We start from the raw sequence: 13,598 nt of genomic DNA, 5'->3' as shown, positions 1-13,598 counted from the left end.
GCATGAAACGACAAGATCTTTCAAAGTCGATACTGTACTCCAACTTATTTGACACGTTAGCTTTATCTTAATACATTCTAAATTGAAAGAAATGACAAATCCATGAGCAAACGGGAAGTTTCTAAATTGAAAGAAATGAATGAATATTGAGTACTTGCAGTTTTGGTCAGGATCATAAAAATGAAAACATTGATTCCATTATTATGTATTTTTCCACAAATCCTTAGTCTTTTAAGGTAGCTGTGAATTATACTCAGTGACGACCCCAAGTCATTTTTCAGTAAGACATCGAACGTCCGTTGTATATTGCACATAATACTATTGAGTTTCTCCAAGAGACCCGTGTTGGATATGATAGGGAGGAAACTGTAAAATTTGTCGAATTTGTTTGGAAATAGGTACAATAAGCATTCGGCTACAGGGATGCCAAACACATTATCAATTTTCCTCTTGGTACCCGTTAGTTCTTGCAAAAATAATTTTATTGTTGCTATAAGGATATTATAATAGCAAAAAATATCATTTATATTGGGTGCAACCCTTGTAATGTACCTAATCATGTTTATATTAATGCGGCACAACTTCTTGATTGCTTATGAAGAAGAGAATAGGTAATTGAAATAAATAGCTCTTGGTATTTCATGTGATAAAAATTTCCTTGTTCACAGAACGTAATGTGTATCAAACATTCCAGTACACGAACACCATCCTTCAATATTACAGTTAACTTATTTTGTTTTAAATTTTAGTTCGATTTTCATCTCATATCACGTTTCAATCTCAATCCACTTACGAAGCACAAATCAAAACAATGTTATTTTAATCATTTGTTAAGCCACTGAACGATTCCAGTGATGCCAATTGACACCAAAAGTAATCAATCTGCGTTATAGGCTACTAAATTTGTAGTAGTGTCAGGATTAAATTGGTAACATGAGTCTACTACCAACTGATTAATCGTTTATTAAAATTATACCGTCAAAATAAATCATTTTTAAGACGATATACTAAATATTTTCAGTAAATACTTTCATTAGAATCTCGAATTCGAAGGAAATAATACGCTTTTCTTAATAGAGATTAATTTGAGAAAATTTCACTAAATATTTACGGTCTCTAATCCTGCAGTATTTAATTTACGAATTATCGTAGCGTTTACCAAGCGTTTACTTGGATTGTGAACGGCCGGCGGCTCCAAGCATTTTTGAAGCTATCGAACCAAATTTACTTCCAGTCCCTGGCTCAACGATATCTAATAATTCTAATAGTAGAGTAAATAAAAAAATTGTTTCGAAGCAATGTGAAATTTTATCTAGTAGTTTCAATTATTCAAATAATTAATTTTATAAATTATAAGCGTCTTACTACCTTGCCGAAATACATATAAAAAATTATATACAATTTGATCTTTTGAAAACGTGTGTATGTCAACAATAAACTCTAAAACAAAACATCTATTCGCATTTTTGTCTTACTAATTGAATAATTATATAATATATAATTATATAATATAATATATAATTATATAATAATTATATAATAATTCATAATTTCATTAATCGGGAAGTACAATAAAAGCGAAATTTCATCATTAACTTTTTTCAATGAATGGAAATGTTAAAGAAATCATTTCAAAGGGACAATTATATCATTTTCTCTACTTCCTCCTATATTACTATTGATGTTTGTGCTGTAACCGATAAATACTTAATGTGGCTCTCTGAGCACTATTTACAAAACTTTGTGTTTGGCAGTACTTTTGTTTGTTCCCAAATAGACTTTTTTCCTTATAATATTCCCATATCAAATATATGGATAACAAATGTACGTCATTACAAGATTCATGTGCAGTCAATTCGAACAACGAACTTATAAGTTCCTTCCGTTCACCTGGAGAACTATGCAACATCTTCTCCAATATATCTTTCACCTCTACAAACATTGTGCCATTTGCACTGACAATCTTTTGTCCATACATTCATCAGTCTATCGAACGACTATCCGATATTCCAAAACATGCATGACATCCAACAAACTCTTATCCTAATCTTAAGAAAACACTCAAATACTCCACAGATATAAAGAAAATCTTGGAGTTTCTTCACAACCTAACAACCTCTACCACTAAATGTATATGTATTGTAACAATTCAATTGTCATATTTTTTGTTTCTGCGCCAAACAGAAGTTGTAAGAAATTATGTTAAAAGTTAAAAAGATATCTAAATTTAATGAAAAATTTAGGGAAAGAATGTGTAGAGCCTCGTCAACATTCTAAATATTTCTCAAAATTTTCTATTGGGATTTCTAATTTGCATTTATTTGAAATTTTGTACGTAATACAGTGTACAGCTTAGAATATACAATACAAACAACGATAGCCACAATCTGATCGTGGTTGAAAAAGTTGAATATAGCATATTTTTTACCAGCACTAAATATCATAAATTCATAAATTTTATTGTTTCATATCACAGTAGCTTTCAAAACTCATCGTTTTTTGTCAAATGGAATAACATCAGTATCCAAAAACTTTTTAGAAAAGAGAAAACCAAATGTTTGGCAAAATTGATTAGGTTGAGTATTAAATTACAATTTATGAAAAAAGAACTGCAGCTTTGAAAAATTTATTAGTTTTATTATGCTCATGAGAAAGCATGCTATATTTACGAATACTTATTTATTTAAGAAGCAATTTATCAAACATTAACCACACAATACCATATTATTACGTTGACCCAGTCAAAGAAGTGAAAACTAATAAAAACTAGTTTCTACTTAGTCGGTGGTGGATTTAAGCCTAGGCCTGCGAGGCCCGGGCCTAGGGTAGCATGGTTTGAGGGGCAGCAAAGTTTTTAAAATTTCAAAGACGAAAAGAAGTAAAAGTCTTTCTCAAACTCATTGGTCTGCTTGACATGAGGCATGCTAAGCATTAGAAAAAGAATGCTCTGCATAGATTGATGCACAGAAGTTTTTTGCTGAAAGCAGAGATGAGAAACCGACTACACGATATGAAGCTACGGGATTGTGGCGAAAGTTGCAGCATTTAGAAACAGCAATTGTAGTCTTTGTTTGGAATGTAATTTTATTTCGATTTAATGCTTCTAGTAAGAAGCTCCAAGAATCTGAATCTGATTTATCATTCGTTGTGCAGATAAGATATAATTCTCTGGCTCTATTTCTTTAGAACATGAGAGACAGATAATTTTATTAATATGAAGAAAAACCTAAAACACTATCGATAGTCCAAGATTATTATCGTTATGATACTCGTCGCAAAACAACTAGAAAAATTTAGCCAGATGAGTCACAGGTGAATGAAAGAATATCTTCTTCTGGACAAGAAACTTTCTGCATAAATGTTTAGTACCCTATTTTAGATAGCCTGAAAGTGCAATTGGTAGGGCGCAAAAGTGTATATGAAAAGCTTTACGGAAATTTAAGTTTCTTCGATAATTTATCTGAAATAGATACAAACGAGTTGAAAAAAGAAGAACAAGAATCCTCGCGATTTAGAAGAGTCATTAGAAAATGATTGTATTCATTTACATTTATTCCAAGATTCTTCGGAAGTCGTACGCACAAAAAATATGCAATGTATTACATTCACGTAGTCTTTTACTCAAATGTTGATATAGCTTTCCCTATTTTTTTGAGTATTTCGACTAAAAATTGTAGAAAAGATCTTTTTTTACTTTGAAAAGAGAAAAAACCTAATTAAGTGCAAAATTGGCTCAAGATAGATTGTCTATTGAAGTCTAGCTAGTCCCAGAAATTAACTATGATGATGTAATTGATATTTTTGCGCAGACCAAAGCCAGGAAAAAGAAATTTTTGATGTACTGAGTTTATAATGTATGAATGATGATTTTCTCTTATTTTGTGTATATTCACCTATTATTTCCATCTAATTTATCACCTATAATTGCTTTTTTTATTTATAGATCAAAGTATTTTCTGAACAAATATGAAAAAATGAACTTAACCCATTAAAAATACTATTTTCTGACATTGAAAGTGTTTATAATATGAATCAATATTCCATTGTTAAGACTTCTAAGAAATTGGGTTATCGATAATCAAACTTTGATTGTGTCGATTATTCAGGCGGTAATATAATAACTGTATAGTTTCATATCTATTCTTATAAACTGCAGAAAGTGTGTGCGCCATGATGAAAAATTACAAGCTATTTAGAGCTTCCCACTTGTTTACTTTACAAGGGAAATGACGTGACTTGTACCGATAACAATAAAAATGCCAATTGCTGCTACGTGAGATTAAAAACTAATTTCGTTTCAATGTATGTATTACAATGTTTCCGGACTTTACATCTAAGATTATAAATGACAGTTAGTTTCCAACTTGTTTAGTAAAATGGGCAAGAATAATACTTAATTCACATCACATCAGTTTCACGAAGCAAGTTTTCCGTTATTTATTTGATCCAAATAATCTATGATAATTATATTTAAACCAGCATATAAAACTGGTATGTATCGAATGCTTTTGCCAAGGTTGTTTGATGATTTATTCGATTATATATTTTGAGAAAGACTGTTTCAATAAGATGTTTGCTTTAGTTCTCTTTTGAATAACACAAAGAGAGGTTTGCCGATATCCAAGAGCCAACGTAGATGGAGTAAGAAATTCTACCGAGCAAACATTCTATTTGTCAACAAGATTGAAGTTTATGCTGGGAAAACAAAATAAGATTCTCCATAACATAAAATTTCTAGAGAAAAACCGAACTACGAAATAGTTGCCTGTGCAAATAAGTAATGACCATTAATTGAGGAATACAAGATTTTTGAGTAACAGAAAAGTTTATAATTATCATGTTCTGTACAATAACAAGTCTAATATACACACTGTCTCACAAAGTAAAACTCCACATTTTTGTGGGAGGAATAACTCAGTTATGTGTATTCTTAAATTTTCTGTTACAGTATACAAAAAAGCAGCTGAACAGATTTGGAAAAACTAGATTTCAAATTAAAAAATTGTTAATTTTTTTAAGTTTTTAAGTATTTATTTACACTTTTTCTATTCGTGGGGTGAATTAATAAGCACTGCCTCTAACATTCTTAATTTATTTACTCACTATTAAATAAACTCAACTTATAATAATTTACGCGATTACTTTTACCAATTCAATCTTTTCACTACGACTATTTATTTAAAACTAACTAAAGTGCCACATAAACTTATTTATATACCACAAATAGAATTCTACAAAGTTTTAGAACAAAAGGAAACAAAAGAAATAAACAAATAGACTTTCCTAGAAATTATTTGAAAGAATACTATAAATAAACCGCCTTATATAATAATAAATTCATCACGACCGCCATTTATAAAAACAGATTAAAGACGCCGCGCGAGTTTGCCGAATTTTAGTTTTCATTGTAGCTGGATAGGGCCGGCCTAAGGACCCATTTGATGAGCTTGTTCGTAACAGTATATAATTGGCCTGTTAACGTTTACTTGGAAGCTAAGTGTTGATTTACTTCCAACTATATATTTTCCTTATGTTTTGATAAATTTTTTATTCTCATTTTGCCACTCTCACTTACGAGGATATATTGAAAAATTCTTCTTATTAAAGTGATTCCTCAATATTAAGAGTATTTTCGAACAATGCTTCAGCTCCATCAGTGAAAAAATGAATCTCTCAGTTTAAATTCAGGTTTATATTTTGAACGTACTATAGAATTAATATTCTCTCGCTATATCAACAACCCTTTCGAGTTCTGAGGTCACGAGTACAAAATTTCAATTGAGGTTGTTTGCTCGCAATTTACTTTAGACTCTCACCTTCCAAGGGGCCAAGGGTACAAAATATTATTCTGTCTAATAGCCCTGTTTAATTAATTTAATAGATCTACAAGGAAAAAAGTGCTACTCACGATTTATGGTGGGTATTTTACTAAAGATACTTCAGTAATTGTATAAAGTAACACTTTAAATCAAAACCATTGAAAAACTTATAAAATCTAAGGAAAAATAAATATTGAGAAAACTCAGAACTTGTTAAAGTAAAAATGCTAATTAGAATATTTTTCATAGATGGAAATGGAAAATAAAACAAATGAATAAACAGAAAGACATACGAGAGAAGTAAACTGAAAAGATCAAAATCGAGGTTAAAATAAACTAGAAAAAATAGCAGTTGGGGAGAGTAAAAAAGCGTAAAACGTTATATAATTCAAAATGACAAGGATTCCATTAGGAAACAGTAAGAGTATGAAGTCACATACAGCCCTTTATTGTATAGCGATAATTAGATAATATCCATACATTGAATTGAGCCCTCGTCGAGAAATCTTGAGATATTTGATATTTGGAACGTTATGCCCACAGAAACTGGAATGAACTTGATTGAAAGTTAAACTGAACTAATCGAACTGGCTTGTAGCTTTCAATATTATTTTTACATTCACCTTTATTTTTCGAAAAGTGGACTACCGTTTGTCGAAAGAGAAAATAACTAATTTTCTAGCGAATACCTTGACGAATTTGGAATTAAATCTCCCCCAAGGAACGTAACGTCTATTGACCTTTTATTGTCAGCTCTGATGGCTCACCTTGGCAAGGAGAGATGCATAATTTACTGACCGATTTTGATGTGGTTGCATCTCGTGAGAGCGGTCAGCACCCTCTTCCTAGAGTCCTTTCATTCAAACACTCTTCAGTAGATCCTCTCTGGCGACATCCTCACTTTACGGGATTAATATCAATGTCAAGTTAATATAAATCATCAATATCATCAGTAAAATGTACATCAATTGATACAGGGTGCTCTTTTGTAACTGCTAGCTTAGGAAGTTCTCGAATAACTAAAATTTTATGCTTAAGTAAATGGCATTTGAAAACAACTGGTTAGAATAGGTGAAAAAAATTATGCATCTGAGTTTTCAATTTAAATGATCCACAATGTATATGGATAGGCTCTTACAATTAAGGTTGTAAATTTCTTGCATTGGAATTGAATTAGCAGAAACTAGAATATTAAGAAGGAAAATGAAACAGGAATGTACATATATAATGATAATAGATTCAAAACCAATATAATTGTAAACATTTTGATAGAAAAATGAATATGGAATATAAAATAAATTTTCATGATAGAAAGTCTGGCCTGGATTACAAAAACAAAACAAAATAATTGGAAATGGTTCAAGAAACAAAACAATCATATATAAATTAAAAGTTCCTACCAAAGATATCATCAGATAGATAAATGAAATATATGACATCTAATTATTATTTCGATTATGAGGCGCACAAACTATTAGCGCGATATGTACTTCTTCTACTCCAATTCACCCACCACTGTTCCCATTTCAAAACATCCAATTATCTGCGAATACAGGCGTATTTCGACTTTCTGAACATTTGTTTGAATAGAAATTGTTTCATCAGTATGCCTGTACGTTTTATTCGCCGAAGAAGAACTTGTAGTATTACAAAATACTTCACAAATGTATGCTTTTCATGCAGCTTTTGTTTCATTTTTTATGTAAAAAAGTTTTTACGTAATTCTTTTCTGTGTTATAAAAATAAAAACCTCTTCTGATATACAATATTTGGAACGATACTTACGAAAAAATGTAGATACAATTTTAATGAAATGCATGGTTACTGGTGTTTAATTTTTGATAAATAGTAGAATCAAATTTGGAATTCATGAACTTAGAGGTCGTTATTTATGTTATAATAGGACTTTGAAATAAATTCGATGGTTCAATACTACTTCTTTATTAAAATGCTTGGATTCGTATTTCCAAATACGACATACAGTAGTGAATAGGATAAACCAATTAAGGTATATCATATCATCGATAAACTTAAATCAAAATATCGAAGAAAGAGAAAATCTCAATATTTTTTCTTGGCAGATTGAATATTGTTGAAATTATCCAATCGTTAGTAGCACAAATTTTTAAAAAACGAATGTCCTAATTTCCCTTAACTCACAATTCTTCTGAAATTAGTGGAATTTGTCCTGAAGGAAGGCTGCAGTTTTTTGAAGAATAATATACTAGTAGAGGATGTTCGGTTTTTTGATGAACCAAAATGTTGATGGAAATGATCAAAATTATCGATAATGGGTGGTTAAGAATGAGGGAGAGACATACTCTGCATCCATTAAAGTTATATACAAGGGCCGTTGTTTTCAATCTCCCATAGGCTATAAATAAAAAAAACAATAATTTTATTACCATAAAATTGGTACATTTACGGTTACTTTTCGACATAATTACCGGAGAGATCAAGACAATTATCATATCTGTAAACAACCTTTTCAATACCTTCTTCAAAGAATGTTGCCGCCAATGTAGCCTAACCGTTCAGTAAAAAGAGAGAACAAAAGAGAACTTGACACTTCTGGAAACTCCGTAGACAAAGCAGTAATGGCGAATCTGCGGTTTTTTTAAACATTCTGTTAACTTGTTAAATCAGGTCATCTGAAACGACAGATTTGCGTCCTTGGCCCTCTTCATTATGCACATTATTACAGCCATCTTTAAACTTTCGACACCATTCACAACATCATCACTCATGAAGTTTTCCCCATACACACGACTCATTCTCCGATAGATTTCTGCAGCTTTCAGCCTGTACAAAATGAATCACACTTTGCAATTCACACTTGGCGGGAGTATCAATAATGGCGGACATGTTTACGTGTCAGTATCACATCGCCGACTAATGCATGGATGTCAACAATGGTGGAGTGAGTAGTGCTTCGCAGTCGCCTACAGCGCATGCCTGCTTTCTTTTGCCCGCGTAGCGTCTGCACGGAGCGATCGGAGGTTGAAAAAAAAACTGGATGGGGATCGTACTATATCAAGCTGTATAACCAAAATTCTTTGACGGATCTCTGATGGAGGATGATATTTAGAATTTGTGCAAGCAAAATTAGTGCAATGATTGGCTGATTTGTTTATCATACATGCTAACAGAGTTTATAGATAGAGGGGTACCTATTAAATGAAGAATCCTTTGACATCTGAGAACTATAATTTGAAGGAATATCATTAACAGTTGAAATATTTTAACTCATTTGAGAAATTAGAAGCATGATTGAGAAATGAATGTGGATGAAATTCATAGCAAGTTATAATGAATTTCACAATAGATTTCAGTAACGTTTGACGTTCTGAGCTATAATCAATTAACAACATTATCAGCATTTTTTTATTGAAATCATCCAATTCCTGATTACTTAATTTTAATATTCATTTGAATAATACTACATTATTTATAGTATGCGGCTATAATATTATAATCTTCCATATATGTATTATTCGGTGAAAATATGTGAATACAGTAGAGTGAATCATGAATTCGTTTGTTACATCTAGTGACTCTTGGTGATGTGATATTTCGTGAAATAAGCCAAGTAAACGTAATTGAACCGGTAACGTCCTAAAATTGAATGCTGATGTTCAACATCGCGGAAATGTTTCCCGACGTAATATATTTCGGCTTCCCCACAGACACGGTGTCGACATTCATATTGGATGCAAATTGTGAATTGAAAAAAAAAATAGAATATTTCGCATACGTGAATAAGATTTTTTTGTAGAAGGATGTAGCTCAGTGATTCTTTCTCATTTTCATTTCAAAAGAAGCAACGATATCACTTTTTGATAGTAAAACCTACAAAATTTTTTTTGTAAAATCAATGAAATCTGCATTTGTATTTTTTTGGAAACTTTCTAGTTTCATCCTTTATGACTCTAGTTCTCGAATATCTATATACATCTGAAAAAGACAAGATACCTAACCATTATCCTTGTAAATAAACATTGTTTATTGCCCATTGTTTACTGTGAAATTTTTTCATGTTTACATAGTTTTTTCTTTCTTTGTATGCTACGTTTTTCCTTGTTACAGGGAAAACGGAAATTTGCTGGACAATCTCTTAGCGCGTATGGAGCAGTACGCTAATAATCTTGAAACGCTCGTAGATGAAAGAACAAATGATTACTTAGAAGAAAAGAAGAAATGCGAGCAAGTTCTTTATCAGCTATTGCCAAAAAGTGTCGCCGAGCAACTTATTAGAGGTGAACCTGTTAACGCAGAGTACTTCGATTCCGTCACTATATATTTCAGTGATATTGTGGGATTTACCCAACTTTCTGCAAGCAGCACCCCTCTTCAAGTCGTTAATTTGCTCAATGATCTATATACTTGCTTTGACTCAATCGTTGGAGGATTTGATGTTTACAAGGTGAGTTATCGAAATAGGTTTTTGTGTAATTTCATAGACGCATTTTAATGTAGTTAACTTAAATTTGCCTAAAAGAAACTGAAAACGTTGATGTGCATCCATTATTTTCTGTAAAATCTTATTTCATCATTTTATTATTATTATTTATTCCAATTATTTTAAAGTCAAGTTCATAAGTCATTAGTCGTAACCTCAGGATTAGAAAAAACTGATAATTGATGCTACTTTACCGACTGTAGTTCTTGGGGATATTTTTCAATATATGCACAATATATGTTCACCTAAATTATGTTTCACTTACTACTTCAGATTTATACCTACACGTGGAAGTGTATAATGAATATTCTACCAATCTATTAACTTTTGATACAAATCAACTGTTCAGCGTTGATTTGATTGTAAATATTGTAAGATATTTCCAAATCAACTTATTTGATTATATGGGACTTTGAAATTAATGATTTTCAACTGAACTATTGAAGCAAATCCCTTCTGAAAGAACATATATTTATGTTATCCGTGAAACATTTCAGTACAATGAAAATAAAGTCTCAAAGTAGGAATTTGAGAAAACAGGTGCCATCTGGGTTAATTGGTTACTCAATGTGATTTGCTAGAAACCACAATCCACCAATAATCTATGTCACTCCTGTTTCCTTGACATATTTGCTCTCTCAAACTGTTTGTCGAAAGTATTATAAAAAATATATAATAACAATCTATTTCTGTTTGAACTTAAGTATAAAATTAACGAACAATAACGTCAATCAGTCACAAACAATACTACCAATGATGATAATATTTTAAGCACGAAAACAATAATTTTGGTCTATAATGTGAAAGTCTCGTAAAAGTGATAATAGTGACTTAATCGCACCAAATGTCGCTTTCAGCCTGGAAATAGAAAAACGAATTGAATAATAAAGATGCACCATCATTTAGAACATTTGTGTATATCATAAAAAAATAAACAACACGCTGTATAAGAAAGTTATAAATCTCTATACGACGGGTGCTACTTGAGTTTTGAGATATAGCAACACTGGAATATCTGGACCTGAGGTAACCATTTCATTAAGCAATTCTGAATGGTACACCGAAATTTTTTTACCAAAGTATTCGTAAAAATTGGGGAAACCAATTGCAGAAGCGAATCATTCTGCACCACGACAATGCAAGCCCTCACACATCAGTTCTAACAAAAACATTTTTGAACAGTCAAAACATTGAATTGATGGATCATCCATCGTACAGTCCTTGTTTGGCACCAAATAATTTTTTATTATTCCCGTAGATCAAAAATAAATTGCGAGGTCAACGTTTTTCTACACCTGAAGAAGCGGTTTATGCGATAAAATCACATGATTTGGAGGTAACTCAAACAGAATGGAAAAAATGATCATTTGTTTTTATTTGTCAGTCTCAAAACATAAGTAGCAGCCCTCGTATAATAACTGCTAGAGAAAAGTCTCCTTGTAAGGCTGCTTCTGTACCATTACGATTGCCAGGTAGAAGTGAATTGTGATATATTAGAAGATTGAAAAGTATTGATTCTATTGTTATTTGAAGAAATTTCATAGTAGAAGCGTTATTTGTATGTAATGCACTTTAAAAAGTACCTAGTGTGATAAGAAAAATGGCAAATATTTGATTGGCTCCTTGTATAATTTCATTTGTAGTATTAAAAATATCCTCAGTTACATAAAAAATAACAATTACATTCCATGAATAAAATTTTTCAATTAAATGAAACATACAATTTGTTATATCGTAGTTCACTGCTTCGAATATTATTAGATATTTATGTCTTGTTTGTTTCCTAGTTTTTATATTCTGTATTGACTGTTTTATAAACACTTCAATCTATGCTCCCACGGTGGGAAATTGGAGGCAATAAAATGAGAATAATAGCTATATTCAGACAGCACGTTGCTTTTGCACTTATTTTGTCAAAAAAACAACCAAATAATGAATTCTGACAAGATATATTCCAGTATTTTGAAAATAAAAGGCAATCTGTTTGTGCCAAATCCTAAAAATGCTTTTTGATGCATATTGGAGTGTAAATAAGTAGAAACATTTTGAAGCACAAGCTACTAAACAAAAGTCAAGTAAGTTCTAGCCAAAACTATTAAGGCATAGTAAGAACGTATCCATATCTCATTAAAAATGAAAATCTACTCATGAGATTCATGTTGTTAACTTCAAGAGCGTTGGAAGTTCCTTACTCTATTTAGTTACTTATTCAAACACAAAAGAAAAACAAATATTTGCCCCAACTACATGAAATTTATCCAAACGTACGTATATATCAAATTTACAAAGAACATTCAGTAATTGTGCTGAATTTGTATTTTAGAGTACAAATATATTCTTTCTAGATTTTCGAGTATTTTCAAGCATTCGTTAAATGACTAATTTTATTTGCATGGGTGAAAATTGCATTACACAATTTATTTCATTACAGGAAGAGGAGAGATTTTTCAAAAAGATTTTCTTATGATTGTGATCTGATCATCAGCGAGGACAATAAACAATTCAGTTCCATTCTAAATTCTTTAAAACTTATTCAGTATGACTTAAATAGTATTGCATAATCACACTGACATTAATACGTGATAAGAACACTTAGATAACTGACTCAAAAGACTTCGTCCTAGTGAGTCTTCTCTATAGGTTGGTGTTGTCAGGGAGCTGTAGGTATTGCTCTCGATGTTCACATGTTGCTGCTCATGATTCTCAGCAAATTTAGTGATTACGGTATCTATCTTAGGTCCCGATGAATGTCACTATTTCGAATTTTTAGGGGTGCATGAAAGATATATTCTATTGCATTTTATTATAGAATATATGGATTAACGACATAATAGTCGTTTATTTTTAAAATTGACCTGGTATCTAGTATCTGTATCTAGTTTAAAATTATTCTCCATTTTCTGACTAATAATTAATTTTATTAATACAAACAAAATACAAAAAGAATGACCGTCGAATAAATGTAGTTATAGTATCGTCTCAAACTCATTATTTTGTAATTTTCTTCGCGTTATAGTGCATCCATCCTCTTGCTTTATTCTCAAGGCTCGTTTTCTTTTATACGACAGATTTACAGATTGTTTAAGCAAGTGTTTGTTCAATTTTTACCCCTTCGTTCCAAACTTTGTCAAATAACTGAACCATGTCTAACAAGATAGGAGGGAAGACCTTCTTTTCTTTTAGTGGTTTATCTATGAAATATGTTATCCTATGTATTTGGTTTATGATGGCCAAGGTGATACGAACGTATTGATTTTATTTTTTCATCTAAAGGACATGTTTATATATATGTATTATACACAAAACAAAATATACCCTAT

At 31.1% G+C, this 13,598-nt stretch overlaps 1 protein-coding gene across 1 annotated transcript in view; it reads left to right on the top strand.

Annotated features, from left to right (window-relative positions):
• Positions 1–13,598, top strand: part of LOC130893783 (atrial natriuretic peptide receptor 2-like) — a 110,878-nt gene that overhangs the window by 76,963 nt on the left and 20,317 nt on the right. Inside the window, exon 13 of the mRNA XM_057800158.1 lies at positions 9,906–10,242. Within this exon, the coding sequence (XP_057656141.1) occupies positions 9,906–10,242 (337 nt within the window). The remainder of the gene's footprint in view (positions 1–9,905; positions 10,243–13,598) is intronic.

The sequence above is a fragment of the Diorhabda carinulata genome, chromosome 1, assembly GCF_026250575.1.
Source record: "Diorhabda carinulata isolate Delta chromosome 1, icDioCari1.1, whole genome shotgun sequence".
NCBI classification, from domain to species: Eukaryota; Metazoa; Arthropoda; class Insecta; order Coleoptera; family Chrysomelidae; genus Diorhabda; species Diorhabda carinulata.
The sequence above is the reverse complement of the archived record's forward strand: the minus strand, read 5'-3'. Positions and strand labels throughout refer to the sequence as shown.